Source organism: Lissotriton vulgaris, chromosome 3_1 (assembly GCF_964263255.1).
Source record: "Lissotriton vulgaris chromosome 3_1, aLisVul1.2, whole genome shotgun sequence".
Lineage (NCBI taxonomy): Eukaryota > Metazoa > Chordata > Amphibia > Caudata > Salamandridae > Lissotriton > Lissotriton vulgaris.
Window position 1 is genome coordinate 1,250,021,583 of NC_141689.1, and position 23,015 is coordinate 1,250,044,597.

The following is a 23,015-nucleotide window of genomic DNA, read 5'->3' on the forward strand; positions in this document are numbered from 1 at the left end:
ATCCTCGAAATTGCCCTATCCAAACAGCGCAAAAGGGCTTTAAATATCTGGGAATTTTTTTCACCTCGGACGCTAAACTTCTATATGAATGCAATCTCCGCCCCCCCACTCCAACGTTTGAAGCATGATGCCGCAAGTTGGAGAGAGTTGCCGTTATCACTTCTGGGAAGAGCGGCGCTCTTTAAAATGATGGCCTTGACGCTTGCTCTATGTCCTCCATAGCACCCTGGATCTGTTTCAGGCTAAATACTTTAAAGAAATCGAGAGCATCCAGAAGGAGCAGCTGTGGGATGGTAGACCCCGCATTGCTCTAACAAACTCACACTTGGGTGGTATGACGGAGGTATCGAGCTACCAGATATTAGAAAGTACTACTGGGCGGCCCACCTAGCAGCTGTAAACCATTGCACTTACCGTTTCGGAGATGATCCCGGGTATGGAATGGAATGATGGATACTTCCCGGTGGGAACTTTAACAGATCGCTTTACTCCAAACCCCGCATATACCTCCTAACTGGATCAACAAAACACTCAGTCCAAGTCTGGCACACAGTAAACCATAGCCTAAGGTGGGACCACAAACTCACACTAGCCACCCCATTGTGGGACTCTGAACAACTGGGCACCCTGGGGAGATCAAGAGGATTTGACAAGTGGGATCCCATAGGGATATCACAGATCGGCAACCTGTGGGAGGCAGGCACAGTGGTGGCGTTTGCTTCACTCCAGCGCACACACCAACTGGCAGACACTGAATATTTCAGATATTTGCGAATCCGACATTCCCTCCAATCAAATCTGTCAGAAGGTTCCTCTCCCCCAGAATCCTCTCCTTTAGAGGACAGATTGCTAGATGGTTACCTAACAGTAAAGCAATCTCCCTTACCGACAAAAAACTCATTAATAACATCGCAGATCCCCTGGTTACACTGAGGGAACGATGGGAGAGGGATGGACTAGAGCTGGACGATGAGGAGTGGTAGGAGTCAGTAGTCTCCCCACGGGAAGTAACGATTTCATCTAGACTACGCCTTGTCCAACTAAAATTTTTACACAGAGTATATGTGTCCGGGCCCCGATTAACGCAGATAGGCAGGGCGATTGACAGACAATGTAAGAGATGGTGTGGCCTAGAGGGTTCGTTTATGCACATTATATGGGAGTGTGAGTATATCCAGACTTATTGGAAGAAGGCGCATGACTGTATGAGCGAGGTATTGGAAACGGTTATTAAGCCTGAAGCAAAGAGGTGTCTCCTGAATGTGTGGGCACCCACAGATCTTAATAGTAAAGATAAGCTATTGGCAACCCTGGGCCAAATGATAGCAAATGTCAAATGTCAAAGGTTCTTATATAGCGCCTTTTCACCGAAAGGTCTCAAGGAGCTTGCTTTTGGAACCAGTCCTGGCTTTTCCCTGTGAGATAACCCCTACTGGGCATCCCCAAGGTGTAAGCCAGGCATCCCGCAGCGGGGGGCCATAGTGGAGATTAAACAAGCTATTGCCCAGAGTTAAAGAGTGTGAACCCGTGATTCGAGTAGGCACCAAAGCGAGAATTATTGAGTCCGTGGACATTTTGGGCTCAGACCCTGCCGCGTCGGGAATTGAACCCTGTTCCCGGGTCTGACCTCCGGTTCAGGGTCTGCCTCCTCTAACCAGCGAGCCACACTTCTCCAAAGAGGAATATTGCACAACAATGGGGGGCAGAAATACCTCAGAAGATTAAAACCTGGAAGGCGGATATGGACTGGTGCATGACCAGGATAAAACACTAATTAATTGCGCGAGGCTGCCCTAAAAAATTGATTGCTATCTGGGCCAAATGGAATGCATATCATGGGTATATTTGTGAGCCTCCTGTTCTTCCTTCCTTAGATGATCCAACGTCACCATAACTATAATTACTCATCATGTCTTAATGTAGGTGCTACAAAAAATGTGCACTGTCAAGTCTGCATAAGGAAATTCTTTGAGAATGTAAATGTCTAAAGGTGTGACCAGTTGCTGTTTAATACAATGAATGAATAAAAAAAGGAGCACATATCAGGAGGATTAAAAGCGAATTGATATAATAAAGGGAGAAGGGCAAAACATATGTGAATACCCTTTTCAGAAACACATCACACTGGGCGATTTGGGAAATGAGGGCTGCTCAGGCATGCAAAGTATGGCCGAAAAGCCCGATAAGTAACCCATAAACATGCCCATAGTAAAGCCTTGCTAGGGTAAAGATAATATGAGCAAAAGTATATCAGAAAGTGTAGCCTTTAGGTGGTAGTTGACCTACTTCTCTGTTCACTATACAACAAATTTGGACCAGAGGCCTGAATATATATATATTTGGTGGAAGGGAGGCAAGCAGTCACAATGACATTTCCCACCTCTGACAGAAGGTCAATACTTTTCATTTGGTTCATCTCAATCTCTACGCATGGAGATGTAGAATATGAAAGTTCAGGTGTAGCACCTTTCATTGCTGCTAGAACAACAGCACTCTCTGAAGAGGAAGTGAAAGTAGGGGGCAGGTTCTCAAGGTCAACAAGTTGGAGTACCTGGCTCTCTTGGCCCAAACATGGGCCACCAGAATCACCTGTGCTTAGTCCTGCCTGACTTTCTTCCAGACCTACTGAATGTACAAAATAGATGAAATGTGTATAGGAAGCTGTAATTTCACAGCAGGCAGAACACATCTTCTAGAAAGCGCCAAAGAGGAAACTGTAGAACATAGAACAATAGACAATATAGTTTTCATAGGTAACAAATATGTCTACAAAGAGTCTGCCCTACTGGGCAAAGAGACCTTGTACTGCCTCTGGATGCAAACCCTACTCCTTTATCTGCCCGGATGTTGAAGGATCCCACCATCTGTCTGACAATCAGGGGGATTCTGTGAAGTGGCAGGATTGCAAAATCCTCAGAGGTTCAAGACAGGGGGCACAAGACCACACTCTGCCCTGTTCTTGCAGTATCACATGGTGGTAACGTTATCCCTCAGCGCCCGGATCAACCTGCTCTTCATAGAAGGTAGAAAAGGCTCTAGGGCCAACTAGGTGTCTCACAGCTAAAAGATTTATATGATGAGGCTGCTCCATTTGGAAACAGAGGCAACTGATCTCCAACTCATCCAGGAGAACTCCCCAGCCTAGAGATGCCACTACCATGATTTCTTGGGGGAGCCAGGAGAGCGGCTTCTCATATGTATGATTGGCATTCACTACTGAAAGTCATGAGCTGCCTTGTCGGACACATTGATCTTGTATAAAAAGCACTCACAGTGCTGAACCAATTGCAAATTCCATTGAACGTACCACATGAGCCAACAGGCATAATGCACCAACAGAATGCCCAATTCTAAAAATCAAGAATCCTCTGGATCATCAAGGCTGGAACACCAGCCCTAACCACTGGGATCAAAGACTGAATATTTTAAAATAGTTGTGGAGGTGGGAAGCTCAACACAACAGGTGATGGGAGGAATGCTTCCAATTTGTCTAAACTCTGGCAATCGTTCTGGGTAGCATCCCAGCCCATCGTTCTTTTGCTCATCTTGCCACTTCAGTTTATACCCAGCCATATTCAAATCCAACTTGACCCTTCTTTTCAAGCTCCTCATGGGAACGGCTCAGCCTGAACTGCCAGGCCAGGTCTCCCATCACCTTTTGTGTGTTTGACGTACCGCCCTAAATGGCCATGGGTATATCCATACATGGGCCCCTCACTATGTCACAGGATTCAAGCTACACCTGACTGAAGGGCCCCAATCAGGGTGAAACCTGTATTGGGTTGCTTGCGTTCCGGTTCAGAAAGGACCTGGCTTGGCAGTTTGGGCTGGACTGTTTCAATTGGAGCGGGGTCGAGCCTGATTTGCATATGGCTGGTCTAATCTGCGATGGCATGGTGAGCAAAAGAACAATGGATCGAAATGCTACTCTGATAGATAGCAAGTTATTAGATTTATTGCAAGCATCCTTCCATCACCTTTTGTGTGTTTGCGGTGGGAAGGTTTTCGTAGTACCCTTGTACAGAGAGGACACAATAAAGGGAATCCTCTGTGCAGGCTGGAGATGGGATTGGGGCTTGTAAATGGAGAACTCTAGGAGGAACAATAAAAACATTATTGCCTGCATGTGGTCCGAGACTAGCTGAGGCATCCCATCTTCAGCAGTCAGTTGTCGGTATTCAGGAATCAGTGTATCCCCAACCTGCACAGATGTACGACATGATCTTTATAAATGCCAGAGAGACCGATGTAAGGCCGAAGGCCAGGGTGGCAAATTACAAGAGATATGACACCACTACGAACTGCAGGTAGTTCCTGTAGAACTCCAAGACCAGCATATAAATGTCGGTGTCCTTCAGTTCCAGGGACACCATCCAGTCCTCTGTGTATAAAGCTAGCAGGGCGTGAGCAAGTTTCATACTTTTGAACTTCTTCTTTCTATAGAAAGAACCTGAGGCTCAGAATTGGCCTCAGCCACCCTATCCTTCTTGGAGACTAGAAAATATAAAGAGCAGTTACTCAGCACTCTCTCTGGTTCACGCTTGCATTTGGTCTCCACTTTGGCTAAAAATATCAGCAATTCTTGGGGAAGAATTTTGGTGTGATCCACAGATATCTGGTTGTGAACTGTGGGATTGTGATCAGGGATATCCAAGAAGAGAAGGGCATTCCCAAACTATGAACTGTGAACAAACTGTAAACTTAGTTGATGTGCACTGTTCTCACTTGAACTGCAGCAACTTGAGTTCTGAGCACACAACTCCCAGAAGCAAACATTATGGAAAAGTGAACTATACTGGCATTTTATGGCAACGTGCCTTCAGAGAAGGCACAGACAAACACGGAGCAGCCACCGCCCGTGGAGGGAGTTGCGGTGGGGCAGAAAGGCAGGGCGGGGGAGGGGCAGGGTGGGGGGTGCTAAAAACCAGAATATGGATAATTGGAGGTAAGTAAATAAATTAATTAATAAAACGAATTTCGTAGCACGGGCTGCTTCGCATTTTCCAATTATCCATATTCCGGTTTTTAGCACGCCCCTCCCCGCCCCGCCTTTCTGCCCCACCGCAACTCCCTCCACGGGCCGCGGCTGGCACGGAACCAGAGAAGGCATAGCAAAAACAGAATAAGGGATGTTTACTTAGAACAAAATGGAGTTGAGCAGGCCAAGCACAGGCAGATTTCCAGGCTAACATGAACTTAATCTGTCACCTCGATTGTCATAAAAGGGCACAGACAATGAAGGGGTCAGCTTCAACAATGCTAGTGGCGCTCCGTAGGTATGAGGCTCAAAATTAAGTGCCTGTAAATAGAGTAACATTTATATGAACGTGTGTAATGTAACTGATGCTCATGTTAAGCGCTCCAGTACCTTTGGGTCTGCTAAAAAGAATAAATAGTACCTCAATCACAGTACGAGCAGCGGACAGACATTCATTTAGAGAAATCAATATGTGCTTGGTCCCTGCTTCACAGCAAGCATGGGGAGTAACATTCTGGCACCACTGCCCAATTAAAATGGCTGCAAAGAAGAGTGATGCTGAAGCAGACAAAATGTAATCAATCGGTAGGCTCCAAGCCCTTTATGTAAGCAATAGTGTCTCTCAAGCAAGACACATGCGCTAGTGCATGCTCTTGCAGGCTCGACTCTAAAAACTAGTCACACAACCCTGGTCACAAATTGTACCTGTATTTTTGTGATCAGTTATGAATTTTATGAACTTACCTATGTAATACCAGGTTTGTAAAATTCTGAATTGTAGTGGGTCATAATTTGGTTGACCTTGTGAATATTAATAAGATAGGTTTCAAATTGCGACTCACTAAAGTTGTGTGGCTATCACAGGGCCTGCTAGGGTCAGCGGACCATCATGCCTGTGATTGCTTTTTAATAAAGTAAACTTTTTTTTAAATTGAAGGATCCTTTCCTTAAAGGAAATGGGGCTGCATTTAAAAATAAAAGTTTTTATTTTTTTCAAGAGTTCGAGAGTTGGCAGTGGTCCCCTGGACTACTGTATACTCCCCAACAAACTTTTATTTTAATTCAAAAAGAGGACGAGGAGGGACCCCTTCCCTTTTGTGAATGCATTACTACCCCAAATGGGAGTCAATAATTTTTCAATGTTTTACGACCAGTGTATCGATGACCAGTGTGACATTGATACTTATCACACTGATACAGTATTTGGAAGTGACATATACACATGCCCTTCCAAATATCGATTCGGCAGGGCTTCGCCATCCCATTTTAGCAGCATGTCAGAGTTTAATAACTCCTAAAATGGGAGTAGTATATAAAAAAACTTTTTTTAAATGTGCAAACACAGCATCAGAGCGTTTGTGCAACTGTTAAAATGCTTAGTACAATCAGCCCTCAGTGCGGTGTGGTGATGGTATCCGAAAGGTTAATACCGAGGTTTGAAGGTGTTTACTTTTCTATGTCAAAGGAAGACATGAGCAAGCAGAGCTTGATGATGTGGATTATACAGTTTTGTCTAGAGTTATCACATTATAAGAAATGTTTTTCAATTCAAAAAGACCAGGGCACAGATTGAGGGTACATGTGGGTAGACAGTGTCTACCAACTATTTTCACAGTGTGGACTTCGTCTACCCTGCCAGAGAGGTTGGACCCCACAGAAATATGCAAAACTTGTCCTGGTGAAATTTTCATACACCGGGACAAATTTCAGCAGCGCCTGCATCTTGTCTGCTTTTGTTCCGATCAGCAAAGGGGCTTATCAGATTCCAGCTGTGTTCATAACAAGGGCCAAAGTTAAGGGGCTATCAGTCCTCCTTATGTTGGAGTATCCTGGCTGGGAGCTAGCCGGAGCCTCACACCTAGATGCAATGGAGGGGGCACAAAAGCTCACAGCTTGTTATCAATTCACAGGTACTTAAGACTGAGAGGCATGCTTTTGACTTTCTTCAGTCCCTGTATATAGGAGATATGTATGCACTGTAAGAATGTCAGACGTGTTGGTCTGTCCAGTATTTACACAACATTTTAAATACCACTATTTATTTTTATTTATTTTATAGCGCTTTAGCACTACTTATCCCAATGCAATCAGAGCGCATACATCACACGTACTCATTATACATTGATAATAAATCATATGTGCGTAAATCAATGTACAGGATGTATTACATAAGACAGTGAGGGTGACAAGATATAGGATTCACATGTCCTTCATAGGTCACTGTGCTATATTAGAAGGATTACACTTTATGAACTGCAAATATCAAAAGGATCTCAGTATTGAAAGCCGTAACCCACTTACCCATTTGCACAGAAATCTGTCATCTGCATGTTACATAATGTGCTTTACAGGGGATATACTTCTAAGGTACTTTGATTCAAAACTAAGACTGGACATAAAACAGATCTCTACAGCAAAAACGTTATCCTCCAGAGTTATCTTGCCATTATTATTATTCTCTGCGATTTAGTTGGCTCACAAAGATCTCTGCACTAGGTGCATTAACCTCATAGGGTATTTTTAAATACTAAATTTGCAACCAATTAAGCAGAACAGATTTACTGCCGCATTTCTTGTTGTTGCCAGTTTCTTTCTGGCAAGGTTTTAAATTATAATGTATAAGTTGAGCTCCTGATTTTGTGTTGGGTTGCGTCAATATTTTGGTGCAACCTCAATGCAAAATCTGGGGCCAGATGTATTAAGGCTTTTGCGACTCGCAAAGTCCGAAATTCGCCGAATATCAGCCTTTGCGACTCGCAAACGGCCGTTTTGCATTTTTTCATATGTATGAAAAAATCGCAATTTAAGGAATCGCAATAATTTGCGATTCCTTATTTTGCCATAGCATTTAAAGAATCGCAAATTTTGCGATTCCTTAAATGATATGTAAGAACATTTTTGAAATTGCGATTTTGTGATTAGAAATCGCAAATTACCACCAGTTTGTAGTTGGTGGTAATTTGCGATTTCTTTTAAAAATGCCCTATTTGGCATTTGTAAGGGTGGCATGTGACACACATACATGCCCATAGGGCATGTATGTGTGCCACATGCACACACATGTAGATATCAGGGGTGCAGCAGGGTGTCTTTGAGACACCCCTGCACCCTTGAAATAATTCTCAAATTGCGATTAGCAAATTGCGAATTCGCAATTTGAGAATTATTGCACTATCATTCCTATGGGCTTCCTGGCCCATAGGAATGCATTGGAAAATATTCTTTATTTGCGAATTCGCAAAATGCGAATTCGCAAATAAAGAATAATAAGGAATCTCTAAAAAATAGCGATTTTGTACATACATTCCATTTTGCGAATTCTAAATAGCGATTCGCAAAAAATCGCTATTTAGAATTCGCAAAACGGAATCTTGATACATCTGGCCCCTGATTTGCTAAATATTGCAATGCACTCCAATGTACTCATGACAAACCTGCTAAACATATTTGAGGTTTTAAGATCTGATGCCACTTCCTGTGAGGTCATTGGTTGGAATGCCACTTCCTGTAATGCCACGTGCGATCTCACGCACTGTGATGTTACACGCCATGATGTCACTTGCATACTGCCTAACTTAGTGACTCCCCCAACTTCTTTTTTTAGGACTTGTGCCCCGAAAAAGACTCTGCAGGGCTTAGATCCCACATTTGTTTTGGCAAAGCCCACCATGTTAGCCGGGGTCAAGCTGCTCAGCTGTGAGACCTTTAATCACAACATGAGACTTCACGAGTACTGTGTTATTGTGCATGTTTAAAACATGGTTACGTTTCTGTTCATTTTTAGTGCATTGGTGACATTTGCCCAAAAGGTGCCATCGGCAGAGTTTAAGGACATCCTGCCCATCGTCGAAGAGTGTGTTCCCATGTTGGCTAAATGCTGTGCTTCCTTCACTGACAACTGCATGGAAACCGAGGTAGGGTGGCAAATGTTTTTTTACTTGTTAAACATGCTAAGCCTAACTCTCGATTTTGTTGGCAGTGACATTTTGAAAGTATTTGCCATTTTTGAAGGTCTGGTCTTTTCCCCATTTTCCAAATTAGTGTAGAATTTTATTGTGCTACAGTATATGGAGGAAACCTTTGGTGTTGGTGTGCTGTAAATACCATCGCCGTGTATCTTCCCATGCAGCATCCTTGTATACCGACTTGTAAGAAAGTATACAGATCATTCCGTTAGGCCTATTTTGAATAGAAATCCCAATATGTTATATTTGAATTTTGGGATGTGTTTTTCTCCACCTGTTTGATGTTGTTGATGTTAGCATCTCCCGAAGATATACTCAGCAGGGGCTCCTCCTCTTAGGCAGAGGAGCATCTCCCCAGCGCTTGAAAGTGGAAAAATAATATTATAATAACGCAGCGTTAATATAATTTTCTTTTTCCTACTGCCGTTGAGGCGGAGCTGGGCTCTGTGATGCCAGAGCACTGCAGGTGGAGGAGTGGTGAGTGCACACTGTAAGTGCGCATGACACTTTGGCCGGGCCTGTAGTGCCAGCCAAAGCATCATGAGCACTTGGTTCTCCACCGAGGTTGCATTACAGTCTGGGTGGAAAACATGCCTAGCCTCCCATTCCCTGGCTAAGTGCCGAACCACAGCGTCCAGACCAATCACAACGATTGGCTGAGGGGCGCGTGGGAGCCTGGGTGCTTCCTGCTGCCGAACTAGAGGAAGATGAAGAGGACTCAGTAGGAGAGCAGCTGGCACAATTCCAGTTAGGTGGATGTTTAAAAAAAATCTTTTTTATTCCCCCCTCCAAGCTCACCACTGCCATCCGATAGCAGCTGCTACTGGATATACCATCAACATCTTTGAAGGAGTTACTTAGTTTCCATTTCCTGTGGAAATCAGTTAAAATGGTACCCTAGTGACAGCTATGTAATAGAAGGAAATTTGAGAAAAAGATATTTATTTCTCCCAGTATTGATGCCATCTGAAGACAAACTAGACAGTTTCAAAGTATGATGCAGACACCCTATCCAGGACAGTGCGGGACAGTAACATACATTTGCATATAACCTGCACATCCATGTAAACAATTTTTTTAACAACTTTAGTTATTGGTTTTAATAAAGACTCATCGGGTGTACAGCAATTAACAGCACTAATTGGTGGGTTAAACATCAGGGTATCATGCTCAAAACAGAACCTCCAGACACATAGATTGAGAACACCCACACAACAGAAATCGAATAACCCGTCAATATGCCTAGTTTGAATTTTCCTCCATTGCATGCTCACCCTCCCCTGATTTATTTTGATCACTCCCATTCATTCCAACATTTTTGAAGGTGTTGCATAGCTCCCTCCATTGCCTTGGATCCTCATCTAGTTTGTCATTTCTACGACTAGCTTTCATATGGATCTCCTCATCTAGCGTCCACACACAAACATCGTTCATCAACGCATCAACCTCAGGGGCACGCGTCCCCATCCATGTTATTGCTATTCTGCGCCATGCTAGCACTATGAGCAACTGCAAGAGTTTGTAAGCTGTCTTAATTTGTTTAGGTTCCCGGACGTGTACGCAGTGCAGCGGTGTCAACTCTTTGCGGAGACCAGTGCCACTCTGCACCCTCTCCATCTCCTTAGCCCAAAATGTCTAATCCCGGGAAACCCCCAGGCTAGATGTAGGAAGTCTGCCCTCTCCTCTCAGCACAGAGGGAAAGTTTCCGGACGGTCCGGTGCAAGGCGGTGCAACTTTACAGGGGTCATGTAGGTGCAGTGTAAATAAATGTAGTGTGTGAGTTTAAAACGAGCATTGCATGATACTGTATGTGTGAGTGTCCCCACTGCCTTCCATGCCCTTTCATCGAGGGGCTCCTCCATATCCACGTTCCATGTCTCCCGCGACCCAGAAGGGGGGCCCGTTGAATCAACCCTCATTGCATTGTAAAGGAGAGAGACCAATCAGCGCCCAGCACCACATGGGCCAGGGACAGACTGATTTGCATATAGCCAGGTTCTGAACTGGGATGGTGCAGTGAGATAAATAACGGTGATGGATCAAGCCCTGATCTCTTGACTGGGTAAGAGTGGTCTGCTTAATTCAGACACTCTGTTCATCACCACCCCCTTTTCTGAACAGCACCACATGTAGCATTACATCCAGCGTTTGAGTTGTCTTTGGGATGACCGGATACGTTGGCCAGGTTGCCTTAAACATGTCAGCTTTACCAGCGTAATGTAAATAATGGCAGCCCCCAGACCCGCAGTCCCCGCAAGCTTGCTCATAGGAAATGAAAGTCTCTCCTCGGTATACGTCTGCCAATATTCTACATCCTCTCTCCTGCCATGTCTCAAACAGCATATTGCTCATCATTGTCCACACAAGGAGCAAGGACCCACACTGATAGTTTTTGATAGAATAGAGCATGCTTTAAAATCCATTCCACAAAATATTGCCAAATGCTCGTAGTCTGTTTAACTATATAAGGCACGTCATCGAAGACACCTGTCCTTTCCATCAAAGCCTCCGAAAGCTTATCCGGCAAGACTCTTCCTTTCAATAGCCTCTTCTCCCAGTTGTCCCCTTCGTCTAGCCACCAGGACGCGTGTGCAAGTGTGCTGCGTAATGGTAAAGGTCCAACCTATGGGCCTCCAATCCCCCCTTCTCGTACAACCAGTTCATGTCCAGTGCCACTCTACTGTGGCAGCCGGCTGAATAGAGGTCTACAAGTATAGAGTTCAACTGTCTGAATACTCGCCTGAAAACAGGGCACAGCGAGTTTTGGAGCATTTATACAGTGGCGCAACAATACCATCTTAGCCACCGCCAGCCTACCCATTAAAGAGAGCGGTAGTGTGTTCCATAAGGACACTGATCATCTCAGAGCATCCACCGTTCTATGTACATTGAGGTGCAATAGTTGCGTGTCCTCAATCTAAACCTGTGTACCCAGGTATCTAAAGTGTCCTGCCTCCCAATAGAGGGAAGTTTCACATGGGGAAGTCCAGCCAACCGGACCAGTGGGAAGACCAAAGATTTACGCATGTTGAGGTGAAGCCCAGAGTAAGCACCAAAATCCTCCAAGATCTGCAGTAGCTCTGGCACTGCCTCGCGGGGCGAGGCAACATAAAAAAGGGCATCATCTGCATACAGTGATATCATGTGTTGTGTCCCGCGCATTTGGATGCTCCACCGCTCCAGGTCTCTTCGTGCCCAAATTGCCAGTGACTCAATAGCCAGAGCAAATAGCATTGGTGAAAGTGGGCAGCCATGGCATGTGCCCCTCTCCAGTAGCCACTCCTCAGACTGACTATGTATGACCCACACGGAACCGAGGGTCGAAACCTGTCACCCTCAGGACTTCAAGCAGGTACCCCCAACTGACAGTGTCAAAGGCTTTCTCAAGATCTATAGATACCAGGGCCAATTCCTTGTTCCTGTGGCATGCCTTGTGCATGATATGTGTCAACTGTCTTATATTCATACCGGTTTTACTGCCAGGTATGAATTCACACTGGCACTCATGGAACAGGTGAGACATATGGAGCCAGCCAAAATTTTAGACAGCACTTTAACATCCGAGTTAATCATGGTGAGTAGACGGCATGCTGCTGGTTCCTGGCTGTCCCCCCCCATTCTTCATGAGCATAACTATCTCCCCTTCCTGCATGGTTGGGGGTAGTAGCTCCCGCTCATACAACCTCTTTGTGCACTGGTAATACGTGGCTCCGCTAGCTTCAATGAGTATGTCTGACAAAATTCCATTGGGAATCCAGCCGGCGCCTTGGCCCTGGGCATTGACCGCAATGCCTCCCAGATCTCCTCGACAGTTATCCAGGCTTCAAGATCCTTCAATCCCGTTGGTGGGAGCCGCTACAGCGAACACCCCCCTATGAGCGTGACATAGCCATCCTCACGCACCGACGGGTCCACCATGTATACTGCCGGCAAGCGTTGCATAAATATTTATAAGCATTATCCCCTGGTATGTACTGGGTCCCAACCTCCATCTGTCAAACAGGTCGTCGGAGGCATTGCCTGCTCCTTTTGTAGAATCCTGGCCAATTGTCGCCCAGATTTATCCCCCTCGGTGTGGAGCCGCTGGTGGTGCCGGCATAGTGTGCACTTGTCCAGCCTGTCCTATATGTCTCCAATTCACAAATGTGACATCCTCTGCTGGTCTACTATGTCCGGGGTGGCCGGACTCCCCGCCTGAACCTCCGCCAGAATGCTCTCATTGCCCAATGGCCATTGCAGCTGTCGGCGTACCACACGTTTTAACCCCATACTTGCTCCCTGCATCACTGCCTTCATCGCCTCCTACTCCGTGGCTCCACTGGCTGTCCCCCTTCAATTGAAATATATGTATTCTGTTAATGCATGAGACAGGGCCTCCCTCCCCACCTAGTCACTAAGTATGTCGGGGGCAGTCTCCATTGTCCCGGTCCCCGAATAGGGCACCCCACTGCACCACACATCTCATGGGTGCGTGATCCGACAGGAAACAAGCCAAATTAGTTAACTCCACCTCTGGAAAGGCGGGTAATCTTGGCAGTAGCACCCAGTCCAGCCTACTATGTGTGGCATGTGTGGCAGAAAAACATGTAAACAGCGAGTGGGTCGGGTGCCCCTCATGCCAGACATTCTGTAAATCCAGTTCCCTCATCACTTCCCATAGCTTTTGCGTCATCTGTGGCTTAGTTCCTTTTTTTGGGGGGGTCTATCTAGGTCTGGGTCTAAGGAACATTTAAAGTCCCCCATCCATAATAGTAGTGCATCTAATTCTGGGGGTTAATGAATCCTGAATGGTTTGAAAAAACATAGGGTCATCTGTGTTCAGGACATATGTGTTTAACATAGTGATGTCTCGGCCATCCAACATACCGTGTAGTTGTAGGAGCATGAAGTGGGCATTCACATCTGCTTCCATATACGTGAGGGTGAACGGCGTCCCAAGGGCCCCCCACACCTCATGTTAACAATTAATACAATAAAAAGATGGCATTTGCTATTATTTCAATCTTTTTACAGAAAGCAGAGCAGTAGGGAAGTGATAATTATGAAAACTGGGGCCTAATGGTCAACATTTGCAAAATCAGACTTTTTCTATGATCGAAGCGAAGTAGTTTTAGTGATGTAGTGAATGAAATTGACTACGCCAATTTCTTCTTTAAAAGTGATAGTGAACAATGACCCTGAACTTGACAATTAAACAAATTAAGGAAAATGCGGTATGTACCGGCTGCATCAAAATCGGACCTAAGTGCCACCATCACAGTTTTTGGTCAAATTCATGGTAGCATTCATCTGGTGCTTTGCTTTGTGGTGGGCATCACATATGCTCTTTTATGCCCTAAAAAAAGATCAAAGCAAAAAACACAGTTGATGGACAGAATGTAGAACAATGTCATACATTCACCCCAGTACTAGGATCTGGGCCTAAATCCATCGTTTTTTTTGCACTCCACACCACCCTGGGTTAGACACTGGCTATATGCAAATCAGCTCTGACCCTGTGCCTCATGGGAACAGTCCAGTCTGAACTACCAAGCCATGTCTTTCACAGACCGGAATCAAGCATCCAAGGACCGGTTTCTGGCTATCAGCCTTCATCAGCTTGGATAGCTTGACTCCAGTGGTGTGGAGAGCCTGGGACTCACGTCTGAGTATACCCAGCACACTCGGGGTGAAAATTGCAAAAAACACAGTTGATGGACAGAATGTAGAACAATGTCATACATTCACCCCAGTACTAGGATCTGCGCCTAAATCCATCATTTTTTTGCACTCCACACCACCCTGGGTTAGACACTGGCTATATGCAAATCAGCTCTGACCCTGTGCCTCATGGGAACAGTCCAGTCCGAACTACCAAGCCATGTCTTTCACAGACCGGAATCAAGCATCCAAGGACCGGTTTCTGGCTATCAGCCTTCATCAGCCTGGATAGCTTGACTCCAGTGGTGTGAAGAACCTGGGACTCACGTCTGAGTATACCCAGCACACTTGGGGTGAAAATTGCAAAAAACACAGTTGATGGACAGAATGTAGAACAATGTCATACATTCACCCCAGTACTAGGATCTGGTTTTTGTAATTTTGTTGTTGGTAATTTTCTCCCTAAAAAAAGATCAAGCACTGGCAATGCCAATTGGTCTGGCTTCAAAGGAATGTTGTATGTTAATGTGAAGCATTACAAATAAATAGCATGGGAATGAATATCTATTTGTGTCGAAGCAAAGAACTGTAGAAGAATATTGGTTTAGTTTTAAAGGGCAGATGGCAGTTGCACTGCCAAGCCAGAGCTAATAATCCACGTAGGGTAATGACTGCCCTTTTCCCATCTGGGTTGCGGCCAGAGAAAGACAAACACCATAAAGTATATAGTTATCTAAGGCACTTTTACAGCATTACAATGCATTGTGTGTGCCCCTGAAAGTTTAAGTTCAGCCAGCTGGATAAATAAAATGATCATAGCTGATGGCAAGCACTTTTTTTGTGGAAGCTTGCAACTTCATGTACTCCTGGCTCCCAACGTGTAGGCGGAGCCAAAGCCCCTCTCTAGTGATGCTCTCATAATTGTCAGATCACAGCTGCGCTGTCTTGCCAGACCATAAAAATGTATAGATAGTATAATCAAAACAAGTATTCCAGAACATTCAACACTGACAGGAGACATGTAGGTCAGAGAGAGTGACCTAGCTAGAGTGCCATGGGCTAATGCAAGTAAGGAAAGGTGTCCCCTTGCCTTCATTTGGGACATCTCATACCCTGCTGCACGACAGAGAGAGAGTGAGAGTGAGCGACTCCTGAATTACTTGTATCAGCCTCTAAATCTTCCATCTCAATGGTTACTAGAAATAAAATTGGTAAATCTACACTGTATTGCATCCCCCACTGACTTACAAAAAAACAACTGTGATGCAGTCATTGGGTGACTGCATTTGCGTTGCTAAAGTCTAAGCACTGCTCTTATCAGTCATGTTGCACTCCATCATGTTGTGACACCAAGAATGTCCCCCAGACCAAAACTCTGACTCTATGTTTGGTTGCTGTGCACCCACAAGAAGTGTGGCTCAATGGTTAAAGCGGCAGACCCTGATGCAGAGGTCTAGCCCGGGATTGGGAAAGGGGGTGGTGATGGACACAGTTTCTGATTGATGCAGAATACTCTTACCCAGTCAAAAGATCAGGGCTTGATCCATCACTGTTTTTTAGCTCACTGCACCATCTCAGCTCAGAACCTGGCTACATGCAAATTAGTCTGTTCCTGTCCCAGTGCCTGATTGGAACAGGGCAAACCAAACTACCAAGCCAATTCTTATACTGGGAAGGAAACAAGCTTCCGGGGACCGGTTTCTGGCATTTCAGCTGTCGTCGGCCCGGCTTGCTTGAATCCTGATGGTGCAATGAGCAAGGGACTCATGTCTGAGTATACCCTCCCACATTTAGTGTGGACAAAATCGATTTTGGAAAAGGGGGTGGTGATGGACAGAGTTTTTGAATGATGCAGAATACTCTTACCCAGTCAAAAGATCAGGGCTTGATCCTTCACCGTTTTTTTGCTCACTGCACCATCCCAGCTCAGAACCTGGCTACATGCAAATTAGTCTGTTCCTGTCCCAGTGCATCTAGCCCGGGACCAGGGTTCAATTCCCCGCCTCGGTGGGTCTTGGGCTCAAAATTCCACGGACCTGATAATTCTCACCTCGGTGCCTATTCCAATCATGGAGTCCCACTCTGCAACTCTGGGCAATAGCTTGCTTAATCTCCACAACGGCCCCCACAACGCTAAGGATGCCTGGCCTCCATCTTGGGGGTGCCCAGGAGTGGACGCCTCACAGGGAAAGCCAGGATGGGTTCCACAGCGGTATTCATACAAGCGCCTTGAGACCCTTGCGGGTGAGTAGTGCGCTATACAAGTATCAATTTATTTACAAAGTACTGTGGGTTCACTTCTTCTCAGTTCAAGCCGTGAGTCTAAGGGGGTCATTAGGATGGTGGAAGGCCCGCCATCGCCAGCAGTGTGGTGGCGTCCCTGCGCCATCGGAAAGCAATTTTCCCCCCACCACATTACGATGGCGGGGGAATCTGACCGCGACCGTGGCGGGCGCAAAGAATGCCCGCCACAGACTCGTCACAGGGGAGCATTACAATTGCCTGGCGGAGCAGTCAACACCTGTAAAATGGTGGTTGTGCCTAGCAGGCACCGTCCGCCAGATTAGGATGCTGGCCGCAGCCAGCCTGTCAGTGGTGGGTAAACCGCCATTTAAAGGCTGGCAGAGAATGCATTTGGGGGGCGGTTGTGGGCCCCTCTGTGTTGGGGGGGTGGTGCACTATAGGGGTACTCATGGTACCCCCCTACATTTCACTGTACAAAGTGGAAGGCACCACGTGGTGCCTGCCATGTAGTACAGTGAAAAGCACGACCTGCATGTTTAGCATTGCGGCAAGTGCTGCAGCCATCGGCACCCGCCACAATGTTAACCATGCACGATGCGACAGCCGCAATGGTGGTCGCATTGAGATCCGGTAGGCGGAACTGGCGTTTCAGGCGGGCGGTCCCAGGCTCCGCTACGGTCCGCCCCCAATCTTAATGACCACCTGAGTTTGAGCACTACTGGGAACGCATTGTCTTTCACCTGTAGGGGAAACCCCACTATAACTAAGCCGGCGTGCAGTGAAAGTGCACTAGAGCAAGGGAAAAGAGATACATCCGTCATCTGATGGAGCAGGTGAGCAGTGAAATCACATCCGTTCCTTTGAGAAGTTCGGAAACGGAAACCTTGAATCTGAAAATTGCACAGGTGTGTGCAAGAGAGTGTGTGAGTGTATATAAGAGTGAGTTTATATGATAGCATATGTTAGTATGAGTGTATGTGAGTATTGTGCAAGTGAGTGTGTGTTAAACTTGGGATCGCACATATGGTTCTGGCATGCTGAATGTCTATCTTGGTTTATGGGGTAAGGCACCATTGGCACATGTAAGGGAACACTGCCCAAGCAATATGGAAATAATTCTAGGTAGATGAGCTCACCCTTTGAAATATGCTAGTATGACATATTGGTTTTAATTCAATGCATAACAGAGGGCAACTGTAATTTATGCGCACCCATGGCAAATTCTGATTTTTGCATGTGAGGTAATTTGGCTTATAGGTTACCCGTGATATATCGGGGGCGTTTATGGCAAAGCTCTAGCACTGCTACAATGTATGCAATTCTTTGCATAAGATCACCCATGACAAAATGGTGCCCCTAGCATACGGATGTAATTTTTGACAAAAAGGGGAGTCCCATAGCAACATTTTGCCTTGAGTGCTAGCAGAAACCCTTGACATAGGGGGTGAATGCCATTGTTGCTTGCAACTCTTATCAGGATGGGCTCATCCTGATTGGTAAGGATTGAGAAGCCTAAGTATGAAAATCTGGTAATAAATTAAGATTACATGTCATTCATCTTCAACACAATGAACATTTTGATTCCTGGCTCCTCGCCGCAAGCTTTCCCATCCAACAAAGGATGTAGAGGAGGATTTTAAAGGTTCATGGGGGGGAAAAGGGACTGAACCAGGCTATTTCCTGCACTAAAGCTCCTCTTATCAACTTTAGGGCAAGAAACATGGCAGCTCCCTTACAGCATTGAAAAAAAACATGTCAGAGCCGTAGCTTTACACAGATCACTAAACAGTCCTGGCAGTTATTGTCAGTCGAAGTGAGTTCACACTACCGTGCATTTTGGTTCTTGTAGTTTTATTTTATCATATAGCCAGACTTTAAGTACCACAATGCATGACTAATAATGTGGAGACTGGCTGAGCATCCCACGTCTTTGACATGGGACAACGTGACACTGATTGTGCCAAATTTAATTACTAGTTCACTTGGGTCCTGTATGGAGGGAGATGTGTTTCTTTGCTGGCTGGTGAATAACCTCAGTTCTCTTTGGAGGCTTTCTTCTTTGAGCATGCCCTTTTCCTGCGCCCTTAATTTCCCATGCACTCCCAGGTCAAAAACCAGCAAACCTCAAGGAATTATTGGGTGTGTAAATGTAAATTGATACTTGTATAGCGCACTACTCACCCGCAAGGGTCTCAAGGCGCCTGTACGAGTCCCACTGTGGAACCCATCCTGGCTTTCCCTGTGAGGGGTCCACTCCTGGGCACCCCCAAGGGGGAGACCAGGCATCCTTAGCGTTGTGGGGGCTGTTGTGGAGATTAAGCAAGTTATTGCCCAGAGTTGCACTCCATGATTGGAATAGGCACCAAGTAGAGAATTATCAGGTCCGTGGAATTTTGAGCCCAAGACTTGCCGAGGCGGGGAATTGAGCCCTGGCCCTGGGCTAGATCTCTGCAACAGGGTCTGCCGCTCTAACCATTGAGCCACACTTCTCCACATTGAGCCACACTTCTCTGTAATTACTTGCCTCACTGACAAGCTTTTGACCACTCTTGTGATATGTTTTCTTTGCAGATTTCGACTCACGTGCAATCTGTCTGCACTAAGCTCTCCTCCAAAAGTCAAAAAGTTGCTGAATGTTGCAAAAGGTCTTCAATCGAAGCTTTGCTATGTCTGCATTCCATGCCGACCGCGGACAGCATCAAGCTGCCGCAGCCCCAGAAGCCAACTAATGCAGAGCTGTGCGGTGCAAACAAAAACCTTGAAATGGACAAGTAAGCAAATTGTGCTGTTTTGTTGATGTGTCTGATTCGGCAATGATGGTTTGCTAGATTTAAATCACTTATTGCATCACGACTATTTCCGCAGAGTATAAAAAGTATGGAATTGTGTCCTTCCTATAACATTCAGACTTCGTAAACATAATTCTACAAATATATTTGAATATGTAGGATTTTAAGGCCATTCTAAATTTTATGGAATCCGCCCCACCCAGTCTAATTGTTACTGGTAAGCGAGTCATACATCCATGATCCATCATTGCAAAGATTTTGCTCTCCACATTTTTCTTTTGGCCCTTTGGCCATTTGACATTTTGACAGTATGGCTACAGAGCGGCCCATTGCTGCTCTGTAAAGCAGCAGATCGTCCACCATTCCACCCCTAAGAGGTGTGTACAGGGGCTGATTTTAACAGGATTGTTGACTCTGGACACCGCCATGTCGCCTACTCCACATTTACTGTTGCACACTGGAAGACCAATCTCGTTCATGGACAATAAAGTCAGTGTGGGAAGTCCACAGCGCATTTCAGTCTATCTCATTGGCTAACTGTGACTTATAAAAATATGATAAAGACACTGGTTGATATAACTCAGTGTAAGATGGCCAATCAGAAAGGCTAAAAGACACAGTACAATGCCTAGTGGATATTCCATGGCTGGCTGAGTAAAATTTAGCAGATTCCACTGAACTTCCTTTGTGCATATCTAGTTAAGCAATACAGGGTACAGATTTCTGGCACTAGCACCCTTAATTATTTTGTATCTAGATATCTACGTAAATACTCATGGAAAAATGTAATGTTTCAGGCTACAGTGCCTCTGGATGACCAATATTTGCTCTAAGATTTGGCGATAGTTTACAAAATATTGGCCTTCATGGACAGGAATCTGGGGGCATATTATCAAGGGGGGCGATAGGCAATTTTCGCCGCTTTAGCTGCCGTTTTTGGCCGCTAAGCGGCGATAATACTATCGCCCTATTAGCAAGCTGTCCCTAACAGCAGTTAGTGACAGCTTGTAGGTGATAGCCAGCGGTTTGGGGCCCGCTTTGCATGTCAACGATATTAATCGCTAATGACATGCAAAGTGGGCGTACCCAACCAGTCGCTAACATCGCTATCGCCTATTAGCAACACAGGCGTAGCGATGGAAATATTTGCGCTAAGCGCAAATATCTCCAAAAACTAGCACCTGCTCAGACCAGTTCTTAGCCATAATATCCAATGGGAGGTGGATATAATGGCTAAGACCCTGTTAGCGGTAATGCGTGAATATAGCTGTATTCTCAGCGATATTCACGGATTTTGCCGCTATCGCCGGGAATTTTATCGCTTTTGAGATAAACGTTGCTAATAGCACGTTATCTCAGCGATAAAATACCGTGATGCGCAGCGATAACAAAAATTGCTGCTAACTCTACTTAGCGATAAATATCGCTATTTGTTGATAATATGCCCCCTGGAGAGGCCAAAAACAGGAGGAAAGCTGGAAGAGGCTACTAAACGAGGGAAGGAGAGATTGATTAAAGCAAAAGAATGGAGCACACATTGTAAGGTTCATATGTGTGATCAATCAATCAATCAGTGACACTTATTAAGCGCGCTACATACCCGTAGGGTCTCAAGGCGCTGGGGGGGGGGGGGGTGCCGCTACTGCTCGAACAGCCAGGTCTTCAGCTTCTTCCTGAAGGAGAGGTGGTCTTGGGTCAGGCGCAGGTCGGACGGGAGGGAGTTCCAGGTCTTGGCGGCCAGGTAGGAGAAGGACCTTCCTCCTGTGGTCGCTCTTCGGATGCGGGGGACGGCGGCGAGGGCGTGGTTGGCTGATCGGAGGTGGCGTTTGGGAGCGTAGAAGTTGACTCGGCTGTTGAGGTAGCTCGGGCCTTGGTCGTGTAGGGCTTTGTGTGCGTGGGTGAGGAGGCGGAAGGTGATTCTCTTGTTGACGGGGAGCCAGTGAAGGTCTCTCAGGTGTCCGGAGATGTGGCTGGATCGTGGGATGTTGAGGATTAGTCTGGCTGAGGCGTTTTGGATCCGCTGGAGTCTCTTCTGGAGCTTGACGGTGGTCCCGGCGTAGAGGGCGTTGCCGTAGTCCAGTCGGCTGGTGACGAGGGCCTGGGTGACGGTCTTCCTGGTCTCTGTGGGGATCCACCAGAAGATCTTCCGTAGCATGCGTAGGATGTTGAAGCACGCCGAGGAGACGCTGTTGACTTGCCTGGTCATGGCGAGGGAGGAGTCCAGGATGAAGCCCAGGTTTCGTGCATGGTCTGTCGGTTTGGGTGCGGTGCCCAGGGCGGGAGGCCACCAGGAGTCGTCCCAGGCGGAGGGTGAGGAGCCCAGGATGAGGACCTCCGTCTTGTCCGAGTTCAGTTTCAGGCGGCTGGTCGTCATCCACTCGGCTACCTCTCTCATCCCTTCGTGCAGGTTGGCTCTGGCGGCGGCGGGGTCGTTGGTCAGGGAGAGGATCAGCTGGGTGTCGTCGGCGTAGGAGATTATGCTGAGGTGGTGTTTGCGTACGATGGCCGCGAGGGGGCTCATGTAGACGTTGAAGAGGGTGGGGCTCAGTGATGATCCTTGGGGGACGCCGCAGATGACTTCGGAGGCCTCTGACTTGTACGGTGGTAGGCGGACTCTCTGTGTTCTTCCGTCGAGGAAGGAGATGATCCATTCCAGCGCCTTGTCCTGGATTCCGATGTTGCTGAGGCGCCGTACTAGAGTGCGGTGGCAGACCGTGTCGAATGCCGCGGAGAGGTCTAGGAGGATGAGGGCCGCTGTTTCTCCATTGTCCATCAGGGCTCGGATGTCATCGGTGGCGGCGATGAGGGCGGTCTCGGTGCTGTGTTTGGCTCGGAATCCGGACTGTGAAGGGTCGAGGGATCCGTTCGTCTCGAGGAAGGCGGCCATCTGCTTGTTGACGGTCTTCTCGATGACTTTGGCTGGAAACGGGAGAAGCGAGATGGGGCGGTAGTTCTTGAGGTCGGTGGGGTCCGCTGTAGGTTTCTTGAGGAGAGCGCTGAGCTCGGCGTGTTTCCAGCCTTCAGGGAAGATGGCGGTGTCGAAGGAGGTGTTGATGATGTCTCGCAGGTGGGGTGCGATGACAGCGTCGGCTTTGTTGAAGACGTGGTGAGGGCAGGGGTCGGTCGGTGATCCGGAGTGGATGGAGTTCATCGTGCGGATGGTGTCTTCGGTGCTGATCGGGGTCCAGGCGTGGAGGGTGGTGGTGGGGGGGGGTGGCTGGTCGGTCGTGGTGTGCGTTGGTTGGTTGTTGAAACTGCTGTGTATGTCCGCGATCTTGTTGTGGAAGTATGAGGCGAGGGAGTTGCAGAGGTCTTGCGATGGGGTGATGTCGTTGTTTCCTGCGCTGGGGTTGGAAAGCTCTTTCACGATGTTGAAGAGTTCCTTGCAGTTGTGTGCGT

At 46.7% G+C, this 23,015-nt stretch overlaps 1 protein-coding gene across 2 annotated transcripts in view; it reads left to right on the top strand.

Moving 5' to 3' along the window:
* GC (GC vitamin D binding protein) overlaps positions 1 to 23,015 on the top strand; it is a 263,059-nt gene that overhangs the window by 101,568 nt on the left and 138,476 nt on the right. For both annotated transcript variants that reach the window (XM_086961757.1, XM_086961756.1), the window contains exons 7-8: positions 8,763 to 8,892; positions 19,399 to 19,598. In XM_086961757.1, coding sequence (XP_086817883.1) covers positions 8,763 to 8,892; positions 19,399 to 19,598 — 330 coding nt within the window. The remainder of the gene's footprint in view (positions 1 to 8,762; positions 8,893 to 19,398; positions 19,599 to 23,015) is intronic.